Here is a 14,649-nt window from a genome sequence, read left to right on the forward strand (position 1 = left end):
CTAAGCAACGGAAGCCAGGAAGCGGTCTGATGTTCACAGTGGCCCTCGAGCTGGCCTCTAGGGCTGCAGAGTGCTGTGTTTCCAAAGCCATCAGCATGGGAGGGAGAGGTGGCCGAAAGGGCAGGGAGCTAAAGGATCACAGACATCTGCTTACCACACCCTCATCTCCATCCTGTCTGAAACCACACCCCTGGGGCTGGCCTGAGGCAAAGCCAGACGCCACACAGCCACTCGAGCTGGGGCGGGGTGTGAAGCTCTTCTCCCCAGACTCACCCAGCGTGTCTATCCTGGGTTTGTTTTCTCCTTCTCTTTGTTAATTTTGCAGCATTCCTCCCAGCACACAAAATAAAGCTGTGAAGAGATAAAGCCATGTTGACTTCACAAGGGAGGCAAAACAAAACAAAAAAAACCAAAGAACTCTGAGTCTTACCAGCTTCCCCCTCACATCTGTGTTTCTTCCTGTCAACTAAATGCCAACAGAAACACGGAGTCTCCAAATTTTTCCTCAAGAGGGCCAGTGAGATAGCTCGGCAAGTGAGGGGGCTTGCCACCAAGCCCGGTGACCCGAGTTCAATCCCTAGGATACCCGTGGTGGAAGGGAAGTGTGTAAACTAATGATTTGGCTGCTCTGTGGTCCGGTTTAGGGTAAAGTTTTTAATTGTAGGTATGAGTGAGAACAGCCAGGGGCATCTGAAAGGGTCCAGAGCAGAGAGAGAAAGTAGTAGATTGAACAGGGCCAGCGGACTGGACCTGGCCAGGAGAAAAACAGGAGCAGAGGAGAGAGATGAAGAAAAACAGAAGCAAAATCATGAGAGAGGGAGAGTGGGCAGAAGATGGGGTGGTGAGTAGAGAGCAGGCGGCCAGAGATGGGAGGGGAAAGACAGAGGGGGAGAGGAGACACAGACAGCATGGCCGAATATCAGGGTATAAGGAGAATGAGTAGCTGACGGTAAGAAGGCCTGTGAGCTGAGGAAGTTGAAGAGGTGAGAAGAGCTACGATGACAGCTAGCGTGGACTTTGAAATGTGCTCCTCAATACTGAGGGATCCCAGGGGCCAGCATACGTTAGGTGTTTGTTTGGAACCTCCAGCCCTCCCCACATGATCGGGAAAGCCCCATTCTCTCTCTCTCTCTCTCTCTCTCTCTCTCTCTCTCTCTCTCTCTCTCTCTCTCTCTCTCCAAACACTGCCCAATCAGAGAGTCTCCCAACAAAGGAAAGGTGCCAAAAAAGCACATTTCCACATTCTGGATGACTACTGCAGCCTCCTTCCCTAAAGTTACCAGCCACCCAAGTCCCCACCGAACCCAGCTTTCGGCAGAGGCATTATCACTCCATGCCTACAACCTATAAAGTCTCCCTGCTTTTGTTTGTGGGTACAGCTTCTGGGACTGGAGGACTCCCCCCCCCCCCCCGCCACCTCTGGAGAGTTGCTTTGCTCAAATAAACCTGTTTTGTTGTTGTTTGGTTGATTTTACTTTTTCAATTGGCTTGGTCTGGCTTACTGCATTGGCAGAGAAATCTATTATGAAGGTGGTGCCAGAAAACCTATTTATATGGGCACCACAGGGAGTCATTTGTCCCTTCTGACTTTGGGAATTTGGAGAAATGGAGTTTCCTTTGGACCTGACAAAAGACCTAACTCCCAAAGACATCTTTCGGCCTCTAAACACACACACACACACACACACACACACACCCCATGCCAGGGATGGTGACACACACCTTTAACCCTAACACCCAGAAGGCAGAAACAGGTGGATCTCTGTGAGTTTGAGGCCAGCTAGTCTACAAATCGAGTTCCAGAACAGCCAAGGCCATTACCCAGAGAAACCATGTCTTGAAAAACAGAACGTAAATTTAAAAAAAAAAAATTAAATATACATCAATTTGACTGATAGTCCCAGAATTCTAAGAGTCTGTGAGAGTTCTGAGTTAATAAATACGAATAAGCCATATCGAGCTTTCGACAATCTAGGCCCATAGTAAAATGGATTTTTAATATTGACTTGCTGGGTTAACATTAACTATCTGTCTTATACTCAATGCCCCAGTTCATAATGAAAGCTTCCTGCAAGGCAGTGCTAGCCAGGCTCCAACTGGTTGCAAAGAGTGTCACCCTTAATATTTTCACCCCTCCTTAGCGGCTTCACACCGAGCAATAGAACTCTGCAGTCTCCAGGATTAGGCTGTCTTGGGTCACTCCCTCTGGCGAAGACAGCTGCTCTGTAAGTGCATTCAGTGTCCCAATGGAGAAAGCCACATAGTGAGAAGCTGTGTCCACCTGACAAACAGGCAGGACCGCCTAGAGAGAAGAACCATTCCCCCAGGGAGCCTTCACTGCCAATGTCTGGTAGGTTTTTTGTTTGTTTTACATAATGGCTTTATGGAAATATAATTCGAATGCCATATGCTTCAATCACTTAAAAGGCACAATTTGGTGGCTTTTTCAGGATAGTCACAGGTACATGTTAAGTCACCAACACCCTCAAACTGAGAATATTTTCTTCATGGAAAAAGAAACCCTGTGCCTTTCGGCTATCAGCTCCTAATTTTCCCAGCTGCCACACAAAGCAACTGCTGAACAACTTCTAGATTCATCTCTGTAGATTTGTCTTTTAGAGATACTTTACAGAAGCAGATTCATACAGACTGGGTTTTTTTTTTTATTTTAAATGTACTTATTACTGTACGTGTATTCAGGGAGACGGGGCTCACCTGCCACAGTGTGATTAGGGCCAGAGGACAGCTTTGTCGGTCTGTTCTGTTCTTCCACTCTGTGGGTTCTGGGGCTAGAAATCAGGTCATCAGCCTTGTCTGGAAAGCACCTTTTCGCAGTGAGTCATCTCAATGGCCCAGAGTGTAGTTAGAATTTTCTAACTGATAGGTATTTACATTCATGTTTCCAAAGTCCATCCATGTTACAGCATGTATCAGACCTCCATTCCCTTTTATGGCTGAGTAGAATTCTGTTTCCATTGTATATAAGCACATTTTGCTTATGGATAGTTCATCCATTCATGGACATTGGGCTGCTCCCAATGTTGGGCTACTGTGAATATTGTTACTATAAACACTGGTATTCAACTTTTTATGTGGATATATATTTCCACTTCTCTTGGGTGTATAACCAGAAGCCGAAGCTGGATAATAAAGTAACTTTTATGGGCAGTCACTTGAGAAGCAAACAGTACTGCTCCTCCTCTCTGCCAGGAGTCTATGAGGGATTTTATTTTTCCATGTACCCTGTGGCACTTACTGTATTTGACTGTTCTGGAGAATCTAGGTGGGTATGATCGACATTAAGTTACTGGCTTGCATTTTCCTGATGACTTACAATGTCTACCGTCTTTTCTTGTGTTCTTCATTATTTGTGTATCTTCTTAAGAGAAATGTCTGCTCTGAGCCTTAACCCTTTGTTTAAATTGGAATTTATTATTAAACTGTAAATATTCTTTTGTTGGTGGGGGGGTTCAGAACAGGGTTTCTCTGTGTAGCCCTGGCTGCCCTAGAACTCACTAGGTAAAACAGGGTGGCCTTAAACTCACAGAGATCTGCCTGCCTCTGCCTCCTGAGTGCTGGGATTAAAGGAGTGCACCACCACCACCTGGCTTGGTAATATTCTGTATAGAGTCAAGACATAAGACTTTTACCAAATATGTGATCAGCAAAAGACATTCAAAAATTCACTTTACATATTGCCTTTTCTTATTTTTAATTACATTTAATTTTTTCTTTTCTTTTTTTTAGCTTATATATATATGTATATATTTAGATTTATATAAAAAGAGCAATAATGGCAATATGTTATGCATCAATAGCAGCAACAGTTTTCCAGGTTCTGTAGTCCTTTGAACAAAATTGTAGAGACATCCAGCACACTCCATTTTTAAAAAACAAAAAACAAACAAAAACAAAAAAACAAACAACAACAACAAAAAAGTAAAAAACAAAATCCCAGAAGACAGCACAGTTCTATGACTCTTGTGGTGCTTGGCACCATATTTTTTTTTTTAAATTAGTTTCTCAGTCATCATCTGGGAGGAAACCATTCTGAGCAACATCATTAAAAACAGCTCTGATAAAGCAGGGTCACTACTGTGTATCATAAAGCAGGTCCACATATGAGTGAGTGAGTACATATCATGTTTGTCTTTTTGTGATTGGGTTATCTCGCTCAGAATGGTTTCTTCTAGTTCCATCCATTTTTCCTGCAAATTTCAAGATTCCATTGTTTTTTTCTGCTGAGTAGTACTCCATTGTGTAAATGTACCACAATTTCTCTATCCATTCTTCAGTTGAGGGGCATCTAGGCTGCTTCCAGTTTCTGGCTATTACAAATAATGCTGCTATGAACATGGTTGAACAGATGTCCTTGTTATATGAATGTGCTTCTTTTGGGTATATGCCTAGGAGTGGAATTGCTGGATCTTGTGGTAGACTCATTCCCATTTTCTTGAGGAGTCACCATACTGATTTCCACAGTGGCTGTACAAGTTGGCACTCCCACCAGCAGTGGAGGAGTGTTCCCCTTTCTCCACATCCTCTCCAGCATAAACTGTCATTGGTATTTTTGATTTTAGCCATTCTGACAGGAGTAAGATGGTATCTCAGAGTTGTTTTGATTTGCATTTCCCTGATGGCTAAGGATGTTGAACACTTTCTTATGTGTCTTTCGGCCATTTTAGATTCCTCTATTGAGAATTGTCTATTTAGTTCTGTACCCCACTTTTTAATTGGGTTGTTTGGTGTTTGGGGGACTAGCTTCTTGAGTTCTTTGTATATTTTGGAGATCAGCCCTCTGTCAGATGTGGGGTTGGTGAATATCTTTTCCCAGTCTGTCGGCTGCTGTTTTGTCTTGCTGACTGTCTCCTTTGCCTTACAGAAGCTTCTCAGTTTCAGGAGGTTCCATTTATCAATTGTTGACCTCAGTGTCTGTGCTACTGGTGTAATGTTCAGGAAGTGGTCTCCTGTACCGATTAATTCAAGGGTATTTCCCACTTTGTCTTCTAATAGGTTCAGTGTAGCTGGATTTATGTTGAGATCTTTGATCCATTTTGACTTAAGTTTTGTGCAAGGCGATAGACTTGGGTCTAACTGTAGTCTTCTACATGTCTGCACCCAGTTATGGCATCACCATTTGTTGAAGATGTTCTCTTTGTTCCATCATTTAAATTTGGATTGTCTGTCAAAAATCAGGTGTTCATAGGTGTGTGTGGTAATATCAGGGTTTTCAATTCGATTCCATTGGTCTACCAGTCTTTTTTTGTGCCAATACCAAGTTGTTTTCAGGACTATAGCTCTGTAATAGAGCATAAAGTTAGGGATGGTGATGCCTCCAGAAGTTCCTCTATTGTACACGGCTGTTTTGGCTATCCTGGGTCTTTTGTTTCTCCATATAAAGTTGAGAATTGTTCTTTCAAGGTCTGTGAAGAATTGTGTTGGGATTTTGATGGGGATTGCATTGAATCTGTAGATTGCTTTTGGCAAGATTGCCATTTTTACTATGTTGATCCTACCTATCCAAGAGCATGGGAGATCTTTCCATTTTCTGGTATCTTCTTTAATTTCTTTCTTTAGAGACTCAAAATTCTTACTGTACAGGTCTTTCACTTTTTTGTTTAGTGTTACTCCAAGGTATTTTATGTTGTTTGTGGCAATTGTAAAGGGTGATGCTTCTCTGATTTCTTTCTCCACCAATGTGTCATCCATATACAGTAGGGCTACAGATTTTTTGAGTTAATCTTGTATCCTGCCACTTTGCTGAAGGTGTTTATCAGCTGTAGGAGTTCCCTGGTTGAGTTTTTCAGGTCACTTATGTAGACTATCATATCATCTGCAAATAGTGAGAGTTTGACTTCTTCCTTTCAGATTTGTATTCCCTTGATCTCCTTTTGTTGTCTTATTGCTCTAGCTGGAACTTCAAGGACAATATTGAAGAGGTATGGGGAGAGTGGACAGCCTTGTCTTGTACATGATTTTAGAGGAATTGCATTAAGTTTCTCTCCATTTAATTTGATGTTGGCTGTTGGCTTGCTGTATATTGCTTTTATTATGTTGAGGTATGTTCCTGTTATCCCTGATTTCTCCAGGACCTTTATCATGAAGGGATGTTGGATTTTGTCAAAGGCTTTTTCGGCATGTAGTGAGATGATCATGTGATTTTTTTTTCCTCAGTCTGTTTATATGGTGGATTATATTCATGGATTTTCGTATGTTGAACCATCCTTTCATCCCTGGGATGAAGCCTACTTGATCGGGATGGATGATTTCTCTCATGTGTTCTTGGATTCGATTTGACAATATTTTATTGAGAATTTTTGTGTCAATGTTCATGAGGGATATTGGTCTGTAGTTCTCTTACTTAGTTGTGTCTTTGTGTGGTTTGGGTATCAAGGTTATTGTGGCCTCAGAAAGAGTTTGGTAATGACCCTTCTGCTTCTATTGTGTGGAATATTTTGAGGAGAATTGGTATTAGCTGTACTTTGAATTTCTGGTAGAATTCTGCACTGAAGCCATCTGGTCCTGGGCTTTTTTTGGTTGGGAGACTTCTAATGACTGCTTCAATTTCATTAGAGTTTATAGGTCTATTTAAGTTGCTTATCTGTTCTTGATTTAATTTTGGAAAGTGAAATCTGTCCAGAAAATTGTTCATTTCCTTTAGATTTTGAAATTTTGAGGAGTATAGGTTTTCAAAGTATGACCTGATGATTCTCTGGATTTCCACTGTGTCTGTTGTTATGATCCCCTTTTCATTCCTGATTTTATTAATTTGTATGTTCACTCTCTGTTGTTTGGTAAGTTTGGATAAAGATTTGTCTATCTTGTTGATTTTCTCGAAGAACCAACTTTTTGTTATATTGATTCTTTGTATTGTTCTCCTAGTTTCCATTTTATTGATTTCAGCCCTCAATTTGATTATTTCCTGGCATCTGCTCCTCTGGGGTGTATTGGCTTCTTTGTTTTCTAAAGCTTTCAGTTGTGTTGTTAATTCTCCAGTGTGATTATTCTCCTGTTTTTTCATATGGGCATTTAGTGCTATGAATTTTCCTCTTAGCACTGCTTTCAGAGTATCCCATAGGTTTGGATATGTTGTGTCCTCATTCTCATTGAATTCTAGGAAATCTTTAATTTCTTTTTTTATTTCTTCCTGGACCCATGAATTGTGCAATTGGGTTATTTAATTTCCATGAGTTTGTAGGTTTTCTGTAGTTCTTGTTGTTGTTGAATTCTAATTTTAAAGCATGGTGGTCTGATAAAACAAAGGGGGTTATTTCAATTTTTTTGTACTTGTTGAGTTTTGCTATGTTGCTAAGTATGTGGTCGATTTTAGAGAAGGTTCCATGTGGCACTGAGAAGAAGGTAAATTGTTTTGTATTTGGGTGGAATGTTCTATAGAGATCTGTTAAGTCCAATTGCGCCAAAACTTCTATTAGTTCTTTTGTTTCTTTGTTAAGTTTCTGTCTGGTGTTCCTGTCCAATGGTGAGAGTAGGGTGTTAAAATCTCCCACTATAAGTGTGTGTGGTTTTATGTGTGATTTGAGTTTTAGTAATGTTTCTTTTACAGACGTGGATGCCTTTGTATTTGGGGCATAAATGTTCAGAATTGAGACTTCATCCTGATGGATTTCTCCCGTGATAAGTAGGAAATGACCTTCTTCATCTCTTTTGACTGATTTTAGTTTAAAGTCCAATTTGTTGGATATTAGGATTGCTACCTCCGCTTGTTTCTTGGGTCTATTTGATTGGAAGATCTTTCCCCAACCTTTAATTCTTAGGTACCGTCTGTCTTTGAGGTTGAGGTGAGTTTCTTGTAAGCAGCAGAAGGAAGGATTCTGTCTTCTTATCCATTCTGCTAATCTGTGTCTTTTTATAGGGGAGTTAAGACCATTAATGTTGATGGATATTAATGACCATTGATTATTGTTCATTCTTGTTTGTTTTTGATTTGGTGATAGTGGCAAGATTATGTGTGGGATTCTATCCCTTTTTTCTTTTGACTGTTGGAAAATTGGGATTATCTATTGCCTATGTTTCTCTGGTTGTAGTTAACTTCCCTGGGTTGCAGTTTACCTTCCAGTACTTTCTGTAGGGCTGGATTGGTGGATATGTATTGTTTGAATCTGGTTTTATCATGGAATATCTTGTTTTCTCCATCTATAATGATTGAAAGCTTTGCTGGGTATAGTAGTCTGGGCTGGCATCCATGGTCTCTTAGTGTAGGTAGAATATCGATCCAGGACCTTCTGGCTTTCAGAGTTTCCAAGGAAAAGTCAGGGGTGATTTTGATAGGTTTGCCTTTATAGGTTACTTGACCTTTTTTCTTTGCTGCTCTTAATATTTTCTCTTTGCTGTGTATGCTTGGTGTTTTGATTATTATGTGGTGAGGTGACTTTTTTTTTTTTTTGGTCCAGTCTATTTGGTGTTCTGTAGGCTTCTTGTATTTTCATTGGCATGTCTTTCTTTAGGTTGGGAAAATTTTCTTCTATGATTTTGTTGAATATGTTTTCTGCACCTTTGAGTTGGATTTCTTCACCTTCTTCTATACCTATTATTCTTAGGTTTGGTCTTTTCACAGTATCCCATATTTCCTGGATATTTTGTGTTAGGGATTTGTTGGACTTAAGATTTTCTTTGGTTGATGAATCTATTTCCACTAGTGTGTCTTCAACTCCTGAGATTCTCTCTTCCATCTCTTGTATTCTGTTGGTTATGCTTACATCTGTAGTTCCTGATCATTTACCCAGCTTTTCTATTTCCAGCATTGCCTCAGATTGTGCTTTCTTTATTGTCTCTATTTCAGTTTTTAGGTCTTGAACTGTTTCTTGTAATTTTTTTTTGGTTTGTTTTGTCTTCAATTTCTTTAAGTGATTTTCTCATGTCCTCTTTGAGGTCCTCTATCATTTTCCTGAAGATGTTTTTAAGGTCATTCTCTTCTGGTTCATCTGCATCGTGATGTTGAGGTCTTACTGGTGTATGGTTCCTAGTCTCCGGTGGTGTCATATTGGGTTTTCTGTTGTTGGATGTGCTTTTACCTTGCCCTCTTCTCATCCTTTCTTCTGGTGGGTATAGCAAGTGTTTCTTGTTCTCCTGGTGGGTGTGGGACCACGTTTCCCTTCTGGTAGATACAAACAGATCCAATACTCTGATGTCGGTTCTCTTCTCGTGGATGGAGGTGTCACTGTTACCCGGGTGTTGTCAATGTCCAGGCGTGCTGTCACCGGGCCTCGGGGTGTCAGATCCCACTCCGTATGGTCACTTGTGTCAGATGACTCTGAGCAGTGTCAACGAACCAGAACTGGAAACAGTTCCTGGCCTACCTGGGCCAGTGGATGGAGGCCGGGCTGCCTCTGGGGGCTGCCTCTGGGTGGGTTTTCTTTTCTAAGACAGAATTGTAGTGACCCTTTGTTTGTAATCTAACAAAGTTTACCTGAAAACCAGGGAAACAAAGCTTCCAATCACTAGAGAATTCTCTCCACTACCAATCCTCAGACTGGAGGGCCAATCTTGTCCTCTGTGTCTCCAAACCGCACTGCTCCTCAGACTCTACATTTAATTGTTTTTAGTTTAGTGCAGCTGCTAAGGGGGATGTGCTGCAACTGTGCAGAGGTCAGGGAAATTACTTCTCTCCTTCAACTATGTGGGGCCCAGGAATCAAACCCAGTCATGTTGGTGGCAGGCACCATCTTGCTGGCCCATCTCAGCCTTTCTCATTGTTAATAGTACAATTGGAAACACAGAATATATTTTAATTTTAATGAAGTTCGATTTGTCTTTTTCTTTTGTGGCTCATGTCTTAGTGTATTTTATTTGGTTTTGATTTGTTACATTGCTTTGTTTGGTGTGTGTGTGTGTGTGTGTGTGTGTGTGTGTGTGTGTGTGTGTGTGTTCTTGTCTGCCATGACACACCTGTAGAGGCCAGAGAACAAATCCCATCACATGGGTCCTGGAGATCAAACTTGGGTCCTGTGGCTTCTCAGTGGGTGCCTTTATCCACTGAGCCATTGCCAGCCCACATCTCGGTGTTATAGCTAAGAATCCATTATCGAATCCAAAGTCACAAAAAACGTAGCCGTATGCTTTCTCCTAACAGTTTTATAAACTCTGATACTTAAGTCTTTGCTCTGTTTTGAATTAACTTGTATCTGGTGTTCAGGTTGGGTCCCGTCGTTATCCTTTTGCTTGTAGTCGTCCAGTAATTCCAGAACCACTCAGTGAAGACTGTTTTCTCCCGTTGAGTGCTTTGGTGTCTTTGATGAAAGTCACTTCACACAGTGTACATCTGGAGTCAACACTAGTGCACAGACAGATCCCTGTCCCTCTGCATGCTAGTCCGCCACTGTCGAAATTACTATTGTTTGGTTCTGACTTCACATCAGAAAACATGCACGTCTTCCAACTTTTTTTTTTTTTCCCCGAGACAGTTTTAACTATTCTGGCTGCTTGCAAATCCATCCATACAAATTTTAAAATCAGCAATTTCGACCAGAAGCTGAGATTTGGATAGGACTTTCATTGAATCTACACACCATCTTAAAGGATATTTATTTCTTGTTCACTCCTAAGTCCGGTCCACAAACGTGGAGTGCTTCCCATTTATTTAGAGCCTGTCCAGTATCTTTCAACAATATCTTGTGTTTTCCCCACTATGGCTTTCATAATTTTTGCCCAATTTGTTCTTGCGTATTTTAATTTTAGCACTTTAACAAATCGAATTGGTTTTTAATACTCCTCCGGCGGCTACGGGGCTCACGTGGTCACCAACTAGCTCTCAGCACCACAGGCTCGCACGTGGGTTCCGGTTGTTTGCACCCAACTGCCACCGCAGCAGCCTCTATGCCATGCCGGCAGACATCAGCAAGTGGACCGGGCCGCTGAGTCTCCAGGAGGTGGATGAGCGGCCCCAGCACCCTCTGAGGGTCACCTACGCTGCTGGGGTGGAGGTGGATGAGCTGGGCCAAGTGCTGACGCCCACCCAGGTTAAGAACAGACCCAGCAGCATCTCGTGGGATGGCCTTGACCCAGGGAAACTCTACACGTTGGTCCTCATAGACCCGGATGCTCCCAGCAGAAAAGAGCCCAAGTTCAGGGAGTGGCACCATTTTCTGGTGGTCAACATGAAAGGCAACGACATCAGCAGTGGCAAGGTCCTCTCGGATTACGTAGGTTCCGGGCCTCCCAGTGGCACTGGCCTCCATCGTTACGTCTGGCTGGTGTACGAGCAGGACAAGCCACTGAAGTGTGACGAGCCAATTCTCAGCAACCGGTCAGGAGACAACCGTGGCAAATTCAAGGTGGCCGCCTTCCGCAAGAAGTATCACCTCGGAGCCCCGGTAGCCGGCACGTGTTACCAGGCAGAATGGGACGACTACGTGCCCAAGCTGTACAAGCAGCTGTCTGGGAAATAGAAGAGTCGGTCACTTGCTGGTCCTGGCCACCCCCAGCAGTGTCATCGGGCTGAACAATGAGTAGCGTGTCTCGCCTCTTCTCACTCCAGCCCTGCATAGGGAACACTGTTGTTCGGCATTAGTTTAGGGTGACTCTTTCTTGTTGCTTACCCTAAAGACTCTAGATAATTGCATCTCCCAGTTTTTTTGTTTTTGATCAAATTTAAGTTCTATCTGGTGGGGATTTGGCACTGGGATGGGGTTGTTATATTGTTATATTGTTAGAATAGTAACTCCAAGAGTAGAGAAGGCAAAAAAAAAAAAAAAAAAAATCCAAGTAAAAAGCCCAGGTCTACAGAAAGAAGGCTGAACATCGGTCGTGATGCAGACAGGCGTGTTGCCTGCTGCAACCTCCTTTGTGGTCAGGAGCTGGTGTACAATGACACCATCTAATGAGATAAGTTTTAAATCCTGCATCCTTTCAGCACAACCAGAGACTTTGCACCCTGGATGTTCCCAGACAGTACAGCTGAACAAGTGTTTATGTCTTGTGGCTCCATTAAAAAGAGCTGGGAAAAGCAATAGGGACGGTGGCTTTGCTGTGGCCCTGGCTTGCTGGTGGAGCCTTGCTGCAGTCCTGGACCACAGTTGACAGGAGTCCTCAAATCAATTCCTGCTGAGTCAATTGCTTCTCAATGATGTAAGAAGAGCTAACCTGGGGTTGCTTATACTTATTCTGTTGCTTATTGTCAAATAAAATTTTTAAAGAAAAAAAAAACCCTATACAATGATTTTTTTTTGTTGTTGTTGTTGTTGTTTTGTGTGTGTGTGTACTAATCTTATATCCCCAAACCTGTTGAACTCATTTGCTGGATCTTCTTTCACAACTTTGACTAGTTGGTTGGTAGATGTCTTAAAGTTTTCTGGGTTTTTATTGTTTATTGTTTTCATTTTGCTGCCTGAAACAGTGCCTCATGTAGCCTAGGCTAGCCTTGAACTTCTCTCCCTCCTACTTCTATCTACCTACTGCTGGTATTATAGGCAGGTACCATCATGGTTGCCGGTTTTGTGGGGATATTTGTTTTGGCTTTTGAGACAGAGTCTTGATATGTTAGCTTGGTATGTGCTATGCAGCCCAGTCTGTCTTAAAACTTACAGTAGTCCAGACACAGTTTCCAAGTGCTGAGATTATAGGGCTAGACCATGACACCTGGTTTTGCTTAATACTTTTTTGGTGTGTGTAAAATATCATGTCCTTTGTGAATAGAGATGGTTTATTTTCTCCTTCCGATTGTCCTGACTCCATCCACCAATGGACTGCTGAACTTAGAATGGCCAAACCACATACTGAATTGTGTTTAGTCTTGAAACATGGATGTTAAGAACCCCCAACAATCTCTAAAGCTTGGAAATAACCTCATGGACTCATGGGTATCCCCCTGTCCAGGATCCATGTCTACAGACTGGAAGAGAACAGATGTTACTGCTACAGTTTGGATCTTGGATGTCCCCAAAGACCTGTGGCATGTCTTGGAGGCGATGGGTGGTGGTACCTTCAAGAGGCAGGGCTTAGTGGCAAAAGGTGGGTCAGTGGGGAAGAGCTTTTGAAAGGAATGGGTGGGGGCTCTGACTCTTCTTGTTTGCTACCTGGCACCATGACCAAAGCAGCTGTCTGCCATATACTCCCACCATGATGCTCTGCTTTGGGAAGACCCAGAAGCAACAGCACTGACCAGCCACAGACTAAAACTTCTGAGAGCCAAAGCCAAAACTTGGAAGTTTTTTATTGCAGGCATTTTTTTTCACATAACGGAAAACTAATTAACTACGAGGTTAATGACTTCACTCTGCCATATGCTCTTGCCTTACTACAGGCCTGAAAGCAACAGTGACCATGGCCTGACACCTCCAAAACTGTGAGCCAAAGCAAACCCTTTTTCTCTATTAGTTGATTATCTCACTTAGTGAGGGAAAGCAGACTGACACAATGTTTTGATAGAACAAGACAGTCATCCATCCATCCATTCCTCCTAACAAATCAGTATAAACTGGGTGGTTACTGTGTATTAGGTATGTACCAGGCCTAGAAAGCAGAGCATTACATGTTGTAAATATATCGCACTACTTCCTGGAGCTTTTTAAACTGGCCCTTTGCACGCACGCACACACACACACACACACAAACACACACACACACACACACACACACACACACACACACACACACGCATACACATGCACACATAGCACAACTCGAAACATATAGCTACCCATGTGTTCTAGTTTTCTTTTGTTGCTAAGATAAAACACAACACTGTTATTCTGATCAAAAGCAGCTTACAGAAAGAAAGGATTTGTTTGGCTTACACGCCTCAGTCTTGGTCCTTCATTAAGAGTAGGAAGGGCAGGAACTCAAGCAAGAACTTGAAGAAGAAACCACAGAAGACCACTTCCTGGCTTGCTGTAGGCTCATGCTGGACTTGCTTTCTTATACAGCTCAAGACCACTTGGTCAGGGAATGATGCCACCCACAGTGGCCTGGGCCTGCCTATGTCAATTTCCAGTCAAGACAGCACGCCACAGACACATAATCAGGTCAATCTGATCTAGGCAATTACTCTGCAGAGGCTTTCCTCTTTCTCAGGTGACTCAAGGCTGGGTAAAGTCGACAGCTAAAGCTAACTAGGGCACTAGAATTGGAAAGAGACTGTAGACACAACATTCACTGAAACGCTGCAGTGACAGGCTGGGTTGCTGAAGGATGTGGTTCAAAACTCTGTTTCTTACTTTTCCGTGTAAACAATCAGACAGGGCACAAAGACGGCTGCCTCCAAGCCGCTACTTTGGGTCTTCAAAGAGGCTGGAAGTGGATAGCTGGAAGAAAGGAGCTGAGAAGAGATGGCTCTTGGGAAAGTTTGGCATGGACTCCTTATGGCAGGGAATCATCAGAGCGGGAGCCTCAGAGTGGCAGAGTTCAGGTTCTTTCAGAGCAACATGTAGAAAAGAACTAATGGGCCACCCACCACCTTATCTGAACTTACAACGTCTGCAGAACTGAGCCACAAAGTTCAGCCAAGCAGCATTTTCCTTGTTGGCTTTTGGTGCCAAGTTCCTTTGTGGCCCGGCTGTAACTCAATACAGGAGCCAAGGAAATTAAATGGAATTTGGGGAACTTGATCCTTGTGTGCTGAGGGCAGAAATATTTGTGTTGATAGAAGCAGGGCGTGGGTCTGTTTGCCTTAGGGTCCTTCCGTCTCTCCAAAGT

General features: G+C 42.6%; 1 protein-coding gene across 1 annotated transcript; it reads left to right on the forward strand.

Moving 5' to 3' along the window:
• The first annotated feature begins 10,838 nt into the window (after positions 1-10,838).
• Positions 10,839-11,405, forward strand: LOC100753117 (phosphatidylethanolamine-binding protein 1-like). The gene has a single exon (XM_027430003.1). The coding sequence runs from the start codon at positions 10,839-10,841 to the stop codon at positions 11,403-11,405; it is 567 nt and encodes a 188-aa protein (XP_027285804.1).
• The last annotated feature ends 3,244 nt before the right edge of the window (positions 11,406-14,649 follow it).

This window comes from Cricetulus griseus, chromosome 8, assembly GCF_003668045.3.
Source record: "Cricetulus griseus strain 17A/GY chromosome 8, alternate assembly CriGri-PICRH-1.0, whole genome shotgun sequence".
Lineage (NCBI taxonomy): Eukaryota > Metazoa > Chordata > Mammalia > Rodentia > Cricetidae > Cricetulus > Cricetulus griseus.

Coding starts and splice junctions, on each gene's coding strand:
- LOC100753117 (XM_027430003.1), top strand. CDS start 10,839: ATGCCGGCAGACATCAGCAAGTGGACCGGGCCGCTGAGTCTCCAGGAG.